We start from the raw sequence: 12,556 nt of genomic DNA on the forward strand, positions 1-12,556 counted from the left end.
TGGCATGGCACCTGCAGAAGCTGGGACTTGGCAGGAGCTTGGCTCCCTCCTCCAGCAGAGGGTGAGGAGGGACCTTTCAACCAGCACCACAAGTGTTCAACCACGAAAATACGCAGAATAAATCGTGTTAACCCGATTGCGTCACGTCCCAGAGCCACCCCAGCAGGGCTGGGGAAAGGGGACACCCCTCCTGCTGCCACAGCGGTGTCCGAGTTCTCTGCTTTGCCCAGTAAGTGTCAAACTGAACCTTTTCCCCTTCCATCCTCTACCAGAGCAGAGGGAAAACAAGCACCTTCCTTTTGTGTCCCACTATTTTCATGCCCTTTTAAATCCCTTCTCGGGCCACTGGGCCAGCGCGCGCTGTTTATGTTGGCTGCCGCCCGCAGGAGCGCTAAGTCAGCCTCCAAAAAAGCTTTCTGACATGATTTAGACAAAAGAGAAAACAACAAAAGGCATTTCTCATCTTTCTTCACACTTATTTATTGTGTTCTTTTCCTCCCCACGGCTAATTCAGATGGTCCCGCGCGTGCAGCATGATGACCTTCAGCGCCAACCACGTCTCCTGGGCAGTCGGGACGATCTGTTTGGCGGGGAGCAGGAACCCGTAACGCCCCGTGTCCCGCAGCTCAAAGGTGAAGGAGTACTTAATGCCCTGATTGTATGTCCAGTCGATGGTTCCTCCGCTCGCTTGATCTGAGGGGGGAAACAACGGAAGGAACGCGAGGCGTCGGTCGCTCGGCGTCGCACAGGGATTTCATGGGACGTTTCGTCTCAGCCAAGGTGTGAGTGATTTTGGTTTGTTTTGGGGAGAACCCCTCCTGCACCCCCCATTACTTACAGATGGTGGTGATGATGCTGCCGTACTTGTAGTTAGTGCCATACAGAGAAGACAGAGCTGCGACCGCCTTTGCAGAAACCTCATGCTGGGAACACACAGAAGGGAGAAAGATGAGCCAAAGAAAGGAAAAACCTGCAGGATATAACCTGCGGGAGAAGTTTTTCACTTGTGCCACAGGCAAAAAGGATGCCAAAGCTCATTATCCTTGGCCTGGGGGGTCTTCTTGGCTTGCCAGTGCCCCCTCCGTGGGGCATGATGGAGGTTGCTCCTCCTTGGAGGAGGAGAGCAGCCTCACATCATCCCAGCCCCCTTCAAACTGTCAGCCCTACCAGTTCCTTCTGGTCAGGCACTGGAGTCCTGGTGTAGCCGTAGGGGTAGAGCAGGAGTTGGGAGTAGCTGTGGATGGAGACAAAAGCCTTGATGTTCCCGTGGTTCTTCACAAAGTCCACGATGGCCTTCACCTCGGGCTCCGAGTTGGCGTAGGGTCCGTGGTACGTCTCCGAGCAGGGGTTTCCACTGGCCCCAGGCCCTGTGGAGAAGTGAAAACACAATCTGGGCGTTTGGTGGCTTTGGTTGGGTGACTCAGAGAGTCACACGGACAAAGAGGTTTTTCCATTTCCAAGCCTGAGAGCTTTTCCCACCCCTCAGCTGCTTGGTGGCCAGTGAGGACCATTCTTGGGGCTCCTCCTAGATGTTTGTATGATGGCTTTCACTTATGGTCCCCACCACACTGGTCACTAGGGGACACCAAAACCCTGGTGGAACCCAAACCCATGTCTCTGCCACGGAGAGCAAGTCCCATCCCTTCCCCAGGGGACAGCAGTGGATCTTTCTCAACCAGAAATGGCCTCAGAACCTCCACCCCGGACAGCAAATGCGAGAGCTCTGACCTCCAAAACCTGCATCCCAGTTGCGGTTGGGGTCCACACCGATGCAAGCAGAGCCCGATTGCTTGGACCTGGTCTTGCGCCACATGCGATTCTGGAAGGGAAGAGCCAGCTCAGCTGGTGGCTGGGGCTGGAGGTCCACCAGCACCTGATGTCTGGGGCAGTTTAGCAGGTCATGGTGGGTCCCTTCCCATCCCATGGAAACGGGGACAAGGAGGCTTTGATCTTTTAGGGGCCACAATGAGCAGCACCCCAAGCCTGCTCCCCAGCCCCATCCAGCATGGATGTAGGAGCCAGGGAATCACAGAATCCCAGAATCATCTCGGTTGGAAAAGCCCTTGAAGATCCTCCAGCCTAACTATGAACCTCACCCTGACCGTTCCCAACTCCACCAGATCCCTCAGCGCTGGGTCAACCCGACTCTTCAACCCCTCCAGGGATGGGGACTCCCCCCCTGCCCTGGGCAGCCCATTCCAACGCCCAACAACCCCTTCTGCAAAGAAATCCTTCCTAAGAGCCAGTCTGACCCTGCCCTGGCGCAGCTTGAGGCCATTCCCTCTTGGCCTGCCGCTGGTTCCTTGGCTCAAGAGACTCATCCCCCCTCTCTGCACCCTCCTTTCAGGCAGTTGCAGAGGGCCATGAGGTCTCCCCTCAGCCTCCTCTTCTCCAGACTAAACCCCCCCAGTTCCCTCAGCCGCTCCCCATCACACCTGTGCTCCAGACCCTGCACCAGCTCCGTTGCCCTTCTCTGGACACGCTCGAGTCATTCAATGGCCTTTTTGGAGTGAGGGGCCCAAAACTGAACCCACTCATCGAGGGGCGGCCTCACCAGTGCCGAGTCCAGGGGTAAGATCCCTTCCCTGTCCCTGCTGGCCACGCTAGAGCTGATACAGGAGAGGAGAGGAAAGCTGGGCTGGTACCTGGGTTTGGGTGAAGGCAAAGCCGTCGGGGTTGGTAACAATCTCCAGGAAGATGTCCATCTTGTCCAGGACAGAGGCCAGACCTTCATCATTCTCATGATCCAGGACAATCTACAGAGGACAGTGGTTTTGGGGCTCCCTGGCACTGCTGGATCACCATCCCCTCCGTGGGGTCAGCCACCCACTGTCCACAGTGGCTGCAGGACCTTGTGGCCCTTTGGGGACGTAGGGCGTGGCCGGGAGGTGCCCGTACCTGCTTGGCGAACCAGACCCCGCTGGCCTGCGTCACCCATTCGCGGGAGTGGATGCCGGTGTCGATCCAGACGGCCGGACGGTTCGTACCCCCTTTGCTGAACTGGAAAGAGCAGAGACTGGGGGGTTGGTTTTGTCCTTGCCCCCTCTCCGGTCACCCCACAAACCCCAAATCCTCACCTTGAGCACGTAGAGGGGGCGGTTCTCCGTCGACCGACCGATCTCCAGCTTGCTGACCAGGTTGGGGTTTTCAGCCACCAGCAGGTCCATGAAGGTGTAGATCTGGGGGAGACGGATTGGGGGGGGGGGTGGGGGGGGTGTGTGTCACTCCCAGCTCACCCCCTGCCCTTGCTGCATGTGGAGCAAAAGGGCTTTACAAGAGCAATTCCAGAATGCCTAAAATACCCCAAATTTTGTGCTTTCTCACCTCATCCAGGGTATGGTAGGAGGCATAGTTGAAGGTGTTGGTGGTGACTGGCATCTGGCGCCGGCCACGAAGCATCTCCATCTGCTCCTGGTCCAGCAGTTCCTGGGGGACATGGGGCAGGATGAGCCCTTGTCCCGCATTGAGCCCTCCCCCTGCATCTTCCCCACCTCCCCTCCGCCACCGCTGACCTGCACATCCTCGATCATGATGGAGTAGGAGACGCCGTTGGCCTCCAGGTGGGCTTTGAGGGGCTGTAGGCTGGGGAAGGGCACGCGGACATCGACCGGGTGCCCGAGGCCACGGGGTGCCAGCCAGAAATCCAGCTGGAGGAGGAGAAAGCGAGATGGGGGGTTCAGAGTCCGTCTTGGGCCGCCCCCCGCTTCCCTGTACCAGCTTGTGTCTTGTTTCTCCCCAACTGGTCCCCATCATCCCACATCCAGCCCCCCCCCAGACCCATCCCTGCTCTACAGTGTGGTTTGGGGGGGACACAGGCTGGTGGAGAGGGTGTCCCCAAAAGTCCCCCCCTGCTCGTTACACCCAGTACCTGCAGCTCCTCGAGGTCCTGCAGCTCCTGCACCTTCTGCAGCTCCTCATCGCTGGTGGGGATGATGCGCAGCACCTGGTGCCTGCGGGGTCAGGGGGTGCTGGGGGGGTGGCAAGGCCAAGCTCCGACCTCCGTGGGTCCAGCCTAACCCCCATCCATCTCCCCCCTACCCTGGGGATTTGCGCTGAGCCTCTTCCCAAGGGGGGGTCTGTGCTCCCTCGGCACTGAACCAGCTCCTTCTGCCCTGACTGGTGCCACCGTCCCCATCCCGGCCACCCCCCCACCACCATCCAGCCCCCCCTTACCCAACAAAAGTCTCGGTGCCAGCGGCTGCTGCCACCAGCGCAGCCAACAACACGAGGCCCCTCATCGTCAGCCGAAAGAGTCTGTCTGGTGTCCTGACAGCACCCCGGGGCCTCTTAAATCCCATCGGGATGGTGGCCCCTGGCCCCGCCCCCCCCCCCCCCCCCCCCCAGCTGTCCCCTTTCCCAGGGCCGTGGGAAGGCTCCGGCTGGCACCTGCCAAGGTCAGGCCCTGCCGTCCCCCCCCCCACCCCACCACGGCACTCCCAGTCCCGGCCAAACCTGTCCCAGGAACTGGCCGGGGCCGTCGGTGAGTCACAGGGAGGTGCCCAAATCCCACCGCCCACGGTGTTTGCGGCGGGGAGGAAGAGGATAAATTTGGGGCCAGAAAGTGCGAGATGCAGATTCTCTCAGGGGGTGGATGGGAGGGGGGGAGGACTCGTTCAGCTGGATACCTAAACCGTGGCCATGGTGGTGGCGGGGAAATTGGTTTAAAGTTTGGCACAGGACAGAGGTCAGAGTGGGTGACGGTCAGCCCAGGTGGCAAAAATAAACCAGGAAATTTCTGAAAACACTTTGCACCCAGCGATGGCCCTGAGGGGGCCCGATGTCCCTGGGGGAGGGATGATGGAGCCATACTGCCCAAAATCCCACAACTTTGGGTTTTGTTGCCCAAAAACCACCCCAAGTCCTTCAGGGCTGTTGGCCTCAAAGGATGGGGACTTGTAGGGCCGGAGCCACAAGGCGGGAAAATAAACACCTGCAGGGCTGGGAAACGTTTTTCACTGCTTTTTGAAGTCTAGCATGAAAAAATAAAGGCACCAGCCTTAAACCATGAAATTTCCAGGATTATTTATTGAGACAAGGGGGAGGTGCCGGGTTCAGTATGGATGTTCCAGGACGTAGGCCATGATGTCCAGGAGCGCCGGCCAGGTCTCGGTAGCGGTGGGGATGATCTGGGTGCTGGGCAGGAGGAAGCCGTAGCGCCCTGTGTCCCTCAGCTCAAAGGTGAAGGAATATTTCACCCCGTTGTCATAGGCCCAGTCAATGGTGGTGCCGTCTGCCTTGTCTAGAGGGAGAGGAAGGGACAGGCGGGATCCCAATGCTGGGCGTTTGTGGGGCACACGACCCTGAGGGATGAGGAAGGGACACTTACAGATGGTGTCCACGATGCTGCCGTAGGTGTATTTCGTCCCGTACACAGCAGCCAAGTCGCTCACAGCCTTTTTAGCCAGTTCATTCTGCAAGGGAGAGCCCAAAAGTGGCTGAGACTCAGTGGACCAGGACCTTGGGGCAGCAGAAACCCCGGGGCAGTGGGGTCTAGAGCCCAGCATCCTTTCCCACCCCCTTTGCTCTTGCTTTTCCCCAAACCACCCTTAATTTTTGGTGGACAGGAGGTACATCTTGCACTTGTCCTCCCTCCTAGAACACAGTGATGAGCTTCAATGCACAGCTTGCACCTAACGAGAGGAGCAGGGGATACAACCAAGGAACAAGTGACACAAGAGGGAATGGCCTCAAGCTGCGCCAGGGCAGGGTCAGACTGGCTCTTAGGAAGGATTTCTTTGCAGAAGGGGTTGTTGGGCGTTGGAATGGGCTGCCCAGGGCAGGGGGGGAGTCCCCATCCCTGGAGGGGTTGAAGAGTCGGGCTGACCCAGCGCTGAGGGATCTGGTGGAGTTGGGAACGGTCAGGGTGAGGTTCATGGTTGGACTGGAGGATCTTCAAGGGCTTTTCCAACCAAGATGATTCTGTGATCCTGGGCTGATCCCACCTGACTTTTCCAGCAAGGCTGGTGCTCACAGCCCCATGTCTACATTTTGGGGCCATCTCACCAGTTCCTGGTGGTCGGGTGCAGGTGCTGTCTTGTAGCCGTAGGGGAACATCAGCATCTGGGAGTAGCTGTGGATGGAGATGACCGATTTCACGTTCCCGTGGCTGCGGATGAAGTCCACAATGGCTTTTACTTCTCTCTCGGAGTGGGCGTACGGGCCGTGGTAGGTCTCGGAGCAGGGATTGCTGCTGGAGCCGGAGCCTGGGGCATGGTGGAGGAGGCACCATGCAGAGAGGCTGCCCCCGGGAAGGGTTTCTAACCCCCACCACCACCACCACCAAGTTTCTCCCCTCTAGCAGGAAGTTTTGATGCTTTGAGGCACAAGCGTTGCCCAGAGTGGGGACCTGGTGGTCCGGCTCTCACCTCCAAAGCCAGCGTCCCAGTTTCGGTTGGGGTCCACACCAACGCAGGAGGAGCCGGCATTGATGGACCTCGTCTTACGCCACATGCGGTTCTAAGAGCAGAGGGGGTGGGGGGCAAGACCATTGCGGGGCTGTGAATCCCACACCCTCGGGGGGGACAGCTGGTCCCCTCCTGCCCAAGCATCTCCAGGATGGCAGGAGACCAATTCCACCCCCTCACCATCCCACATGGGAAGGAACATCCCTCCCCACCCAAAAAACGTGGCCAGCAACAAGCATTAGGACAAGTGTGTCCCGCCCCCCACAGTGTCCTGCACTCACGGAGCTGTGGGTGAAGGCGAAGCCATCGGGGTTGGTGACAATCTCAAAGAAAATGTCCATGCTGTCCAGGATGGCGGTGACGGAGGGGTCCCGGCCGTACTCCGTGGCGATCTGCTCAGGGAGGGGAGCGAGAGCGGCGTTGGTGCCCCTCAGGGATGAGGGATGTAACCAAGTGGTGCCGTGGGGAGGTGTTAAAAAAAGGGCTGGGGTAAGATTTGGGGGTCCCACGTTCCCAGGACACGTGGTTACCTTGTTGGCCGTCCAGATGCCGGTGGCTTGGGTGATCCACTCCCGTGAGTGGATGCCCGTGTCCAGCCAGATGGCTGGCCGCTTTGATCCCCCGGTGCTGAACTGGACAGGGAGAGAGGGGGATTTCAGCCCCGTGCCCTCCCAGGGCTGGGCAAAACGAGGGTGCCCCTCCCCGTACCCACCTTCAGTACATACAGGGGCCTGTTCTCGTAGCTTTGCCCAATCTGGATCTTGCTAACGAGGCTGGGATGATCGTCCACCAGTGTGTCCATCCAGTTGTAGATCTGAAAGGAGGAGCTGCTGGGTCACGAGTCTCACCCTGGCTTTGGGTTTTTTTTTGGTTTTTAGGGTATCCAGCAACCAGATGCAACACACAGAGTTTCCCTGGAGAAGAACCTGGTGCTTCCCTGGAGAAGACCAGGTGCTTGGACCTCTGTGCAAACAGGGAGGTGCACATCACAAAGGTTTTTGCAAAAGCTCTAAGGGGAAGAAAATCTCTGAGATCCCCCCAAACCATCACAGCCTCAGTCAGCCACCCACTGGGCTCCAAGCACAGGGTTTGTCCTCCAAAATTAAGTTGAAGATGTCTTCCACTGAGGTGGGGAGATGCCAGGAGAGGCCATGCTGCACGTGGAGGGACGCCCGGTCTCCTGGCTCACCCAAGGAGGAGAAACGTGTCCCGGGGTGTCTCACCTGCCACCACGAACGTCACCACATGGATGCAACCATGGCACGGGCTGAGCATGACCCCCAGTGAGACAAAGTGAATATTCTGCAGAGCAAAAAGTACCTCATCTAGCGTGTGGTAGGAGGCAAAATCAAATGTGCTGGTGCTTCTCTCCATCCTCCTAGACTTCATCATGGTTTTTTTTTCCTCATCCAATAACTCCTGTTGAGGAGGGAAAAAAACAAAACATCAAACAGGCTGGAAGGAGCAGGGGCTTGTTGGGTTTTTCTTTCATCTCCTCATGGTTTCCAACTTTTTGGACATTCTCTTGGGACTAAACTGCAGGAGCTCATCCCACTCCCCACTGCAGCCCTTACCTGCACGTCCTTGATCATGATGCTGTAGGAAATTCTATTGGACTCCAGGAATATTTTGACTGCTTGGAGGCTGTGGAAGGGCACCCGCAGGTCAGCTGGGTGGCCAGGTCGAGTGGGGTGGCGCCAAAAGTCAACCTGGTGTGAAGGAGAGGAGAGAGTTTGGCCTCGTCCCATGCTGCTGCTCATCCATTGAGCTCCCCAGGACCAAGACGGGGCTTGTAAGTCTCCCATGAGGGATCTGAAATGATCTTTGGGCAAGTTTTGGGACATGCAGGGCTACCAGGATGGGTCAGGGTCCCTCTGCCTGCCTCAGTGGATCTTCTACAGAAACATCCTTCAGCTTGTTGGCTACAAACGTCCCTCTGACCAATGAGTACTTGTGATTGGAGCAGATGTGGCAAGACACCAGGGTCGCTGTGCGCCCAGTTTGCTCTTTAATTCGATAGAGGTAACTCCTGACATCAGCTTTGTGATGCAGATGCTGTTCCCCACCACCCGTCTCTCTCTCTTGCTGCTCCCACTGCTTAAATTTTTCACCAGGATCCACCCCACACATCAAGCAGGGCAAACGCAGCCGGAGCAGAGTTGTAATTACGTCATCATTTGAGCCCAAAAAAATGCAATGACATTTTGGATCTGCATGCTCAGCCTGCGTACGACGATGCTGCAGTGGCTGGGGGTGTTCCTGCTTCATATGAAACAGGAGAGCTGAGCTCAAGGTGCCCCAAGCTAAATATTATATTGTTATAAATTACACGTACCCAAAACGGGAAGGAAAATTGGATGGGAGGTCAAAAGGAGGGAGCCCTGGATGTCACCAGGGTCTCTGTTGTACAGCAGGGCACGCGTGGGGCCCCGTCGCAGCTCACCTGCAGCTCCGCCCGCTCGCCCAGCCCCCTGAGCAGGGTGATCTGCTCCTCATCGCTGGCCGTGACGCGGAGGACCTGGTCCCTGCGGGGAGGCAGAGCCGTCAGCACCTGCGGGAGGGCTCCCGGGCCAGGGGGAAGGAGCTGAGCCTCCAGCTCTGGCATGGGCCTATCACGACCCGGGTGGAGGCTGTGAAAGGTCTACGCTGGCTCGGTTGGGTTGGACAGTGCATCAGTTGGTGGAGGTTTGGTGGCGAGAGTGAAAAATGCGGGTTTAGAACAGCCGCGATGGGAAAAAGAGCAAGTGCCACACAGCCCGAGGTGGTCTCCATCCTTCCTTTGATGACAAGAGCTCCCAAAATGTTAGGAAATATCTAATATATCAATACCTTCTGCCAATTTATAAATATATCTAATATATTGAGATTTATATAAATATATATTGATATCTTCTGCCAATATATATCTAATATATCAATATATAAAAATATCTATCAATATATATAAAAATATCTAATATATCAATATATAAATATCTAATATATAAAGATATATATCTAATATATTATATATATATTATATATATTATATATATTAGATTATATATCTAATGATATCTTCTGTTGATAAATATCTAATATACTGATATCTATAAATATCTAATATATTGATATCTTCTGTCAATATATAAATATATATCGATACATATAAAAATATCTAATATATCAATATCTTCTGTTGATATATAAATCTCTAATATATTGATATATATGAAAATATCTGATATAGCAATATCTTCTGTCAATATACAAATATCTAATATATCAATATATATAAAAATATCTAATATATCAATATATTCTGTTGATATATAAATATATACTGATATATAAATATCTAATATATGGATAGATATTTTCATATCTAAGATATCGATATCTTCTCTCCCCCAGCCGGGCTGGGCTCGCCCAGGGCCGGCGGCAAAGGAAACGCTCTCCTCCGGCAGCGAGGTCTCCCCAGCTTGGGCCAGTCCTTCCCCTGGCAAAGCTCGGGGTGCTGCTCTTGGGCTTTGAGCACCCCCAAAGCTGGGCTGAAACCGCATCTTTCCCTCTGTCCACGCAGCAAAAGCTGCCGCATTTCCCTCCTTCGGGATGTCACCCAGAGGAGAGCGGCCGGGGCTGGGCATCTCCCACCCCAGGTTCCCAGTCAGGATGTTGTCCCCCCACCACCCCCACCCCGCTTTCGGCAGGACTCACCCCACAAAAAGCTGCTCACTGCGGGCGGCTGCCGCGAGGGCGGCGAAGAGCAGGAGGATCTTCATGGCGAGAGGACGCAGAGGAACCTCAGCCCCCGAGGGCATCTCTAACCCCCCTATATAGTGCTCTGGGGGCACCCGCGGACCTTCTCACCAAGGCCACATCTGCCGTCCCCGCAGAGCCGGCAGCAGCAAACCGATAAGCCAGGAATGGCTCCCGTGAGCCCAAATGTTTGTTTTATTTGGCAAAGTCAATAAAAGAGCAGCCAAATTAGGGAGGATCTGATAACGGCTCGGGTCCTGCTGCGGGCAGCCGGGGAGGCTGCGTGGCCAAGGTTGGCGTGAGGTGTCGTGGTCACGGTCACCACCCAACCCATGGTCGGAGGACCCCAGAGTACGCAAGGACATGGCCCTTTGTTTCCATGAATTAATTTATTAGAGATGACTATTAATAAGTCAATTATGATTAGTAAAGCATTTGTCTATTACAAGTTGCTACAAAATTCCTAGCAGCAAATTAAGTATATATACATATATATTTATGATTAATTCTACACACACCTATCTCCATATAAAATTCCAAATATTCCAATTATTACCAGCGCTGTTCCTCAAACCTCTCCCTGGAGCGGGGCCAGTTGATGATGGACGAAGCCTCACTTCAAAGACGACAGGCATTGCGTGTCCCCGGCGAGGACATTCACCTGGGGGTAATGCTCAGAGAAAGAGGGGTTCGTTTTGGGGTCGAAAGCGAGTTATTTTTACATCTTTCGTGTTGCTACACGAGTGGGCGCAGGTCGGCAGCTCCTGGAGCAGCCGTTGCTGATTTCTGCTGTCTTAGGGCAGTTGTTATAGTGGTTCCTTTGTTCTGCAGGTTATAGCAGAGTCTTTGTTCCGCAGGTTATAGCAGCGCCTTTGTCGGGTGCTTATCTACGATGCCCCCGCGCTCCCGCCCGCGCTCTCAAGGATGCTCCGGGTTCCTGGGCCGGGTTCCCGGGCTGGCAGACATCATCTTGGTCAGTATTTTAGCAGACATCTGTTTGGTTTTGGGGTTTTTTTTCCCCCATTAAAATCGGGTCGTCTTTCTGGTGGCACCGACAGCGGGGTTTGAAGGTGCCACGGTCGGGGGTCTGTCACAGTTTTATAACATGAACATGGTGCCGGGGATCCTCCTCGCTGAGGCAGCCTGGGGAGGGGTGGCAGGAGGGCTGTGTCCGACCTCCTGGCTGAAGCAAGGTCAAGCTCTGGAGGCAGACCAAGGTCCCTCCACGTCGGGTTTTGGAGTCCTCCGAGGATGGAGGCTCCACAACCCCTCAGCGATGTGTCCATCGATGTTTTTCACTCCTGGTGGAAAAGTGTTTTCCTACACCCAGCCTGGCTCACTCTTTTTTCAGCTGAAGCCACAGCAAAGAGCTTGGCTCTGTTTTCTCAACCTCCTCGTAGGGACGGCAGGTCCCCTGTTAGGTCCCTCCAGCCCATCTCCCTCAGCATCCCACCGTGGGACACTCCCGTCCCTCTTGGTGGGGACTTGCTCTGGGTCTCTTCAGTGCCAGGGGTCCAAAATCTGGCTCCAGCCATCACCAAGCCCCCAAATTGGGCACAGGTGGCCTCAAGACGCAAACAGTTGGACAAAGTTTCAAAGCCATGGGTCTACAACCCCGGCTGAGGCTCCTCGGGCTCTGCAGCTCCTGCCCACCGCGCAGAGGTGGCAACAAGTTGGCCAGGTCCACGAGCCAGCCGCGCGCCCTCGCCCGTCAGCGGGGTTTTCCCAGGGGTGTTTTTATCCCTTTTGGAAGGGTGAGTCAGTTTGGGAAGCAGGTGCCACCAAACAGGGCCATGAGCGAAGGGGATGAGCTGCCCCGCACCCCAAAACACCTACACTTAACCCAAAACTAAACCCACCTTCACCTTCCCTCCCTGGCCAACAGCCCTGCAGCCTTTGAGTCTGAACTAATATTTTACCGGCTGCATCAGGTGTGTTTGCTCTGAGGTGGAGCTGACAGAGCAGTGGGTAATTCCCCAGCTGCCAGGGGGAGCACAGGACACGGAGATAAACCTGGTTTAGACTCAATAATGACTGCAAAACAGCAGGGATTGCTAATCTCTGATTAATCTCTGTGTGCACACCCCGAGCTGTTTGTGCTTAATCCCCAAGAAATTAGCAGGTGGAACAAGAGAAGGAGGGAGGCAGGTTCTTGAGGGATGGGGATAGGCTGTGCTGGGTGAGAGCAGGCATCCTCCCACCACCATCCTCCCTCTAACCGTGCCTGCCGAGCACAGCTGGGAGGGAAAAAAAGGGCAGGACAAATATATTAGACAAGGAGACCCCACCTCCCACCAGTGGCCGGTGACCTGGCAGCATCCCGAGGCTTGTTAAAGGAAATTACATTAATCAGTCTCACAGCCTGGATTATGCTGCTTAACATCAGGCCTTCCACCACAGCGTGTTCTGCCCCC

The 12,556-nt window shown here is 55.4% G+C and overlaps 2 protein-coding genes across 2 annotated transcripts; both read right to left on the reverse strand.

The window, feature by feature from the left end:
* Positions 1-505: 505 nt before the first annotated feature.
* Positions 506-4,253, reverse strand: LOC141924075 (carboxypeptidase A1-like). Its single transcript, XM_074825920.1, has 11 exons — positions 4,174-4,253; positions 3,869-3,950; positions 3,513-3,647; positions 3,325-3,426; positions 3,078-3,179; positions 2,899-3,000; positions 2,646-2,756; positions 1,729-1,819; positions 1,168-1,367; positions 839-923; positions 506-693 (listed from the first exon to the last, which is right to left on the reverse strand). Exons 1-11 carry the CDS (start codon positions 4,236-4,238, stop codon positions 506-508), a joined length of 1,263 nt encoding a protein of 420 aa, XP_074682021.1. The 5' UTR covers positions 4,239-4,253.
* Positions 4,254-5,051: 798 nt separating this feature from the next.
* Positions 5,052-10,204, reverse strand: LOC141923870 (carboxypeptidase A1-like). Its single transcript, XM_074825513.1, has 11 exons — positions 10,101-10,204; positions 8,848-8,929; positions 7,979-8,113; positions 7,725-7,823; positions 7,117-7,218; positions 6,935-7,036; positions 6,686-6,796; positions 6,366-6,456; positions 6,004-6,203; positions 5,327-5,411; positions 5,052-5,239 (listed from the first exon to the last, which is right to left on the reverse strand). The coding sequence occupies exons 1-11, from the start codon at positions 10,202-10,204 to the stop codon at positions 5,052-5,054; spliced, it is 1,299 nt and encodes a 432-aa protein (XP_074681614.1).
* Positions 10,205-12,556: the final 2,352 nt, after the last annotated feature.

This window comes from Strix aluco, chromosome 5 (assembly GCF_031877795.1).
Source record: "Strix aluco isolate bStrAlu1 chromosome 5, bStrAlu1.hap1, whole genome shotgun sequence".
Lineage (NCBI taxonomy): Eukaryota > Metazoa > Chordata > Aves > Strigiformes > Strigidae > Strix > Strix aluco.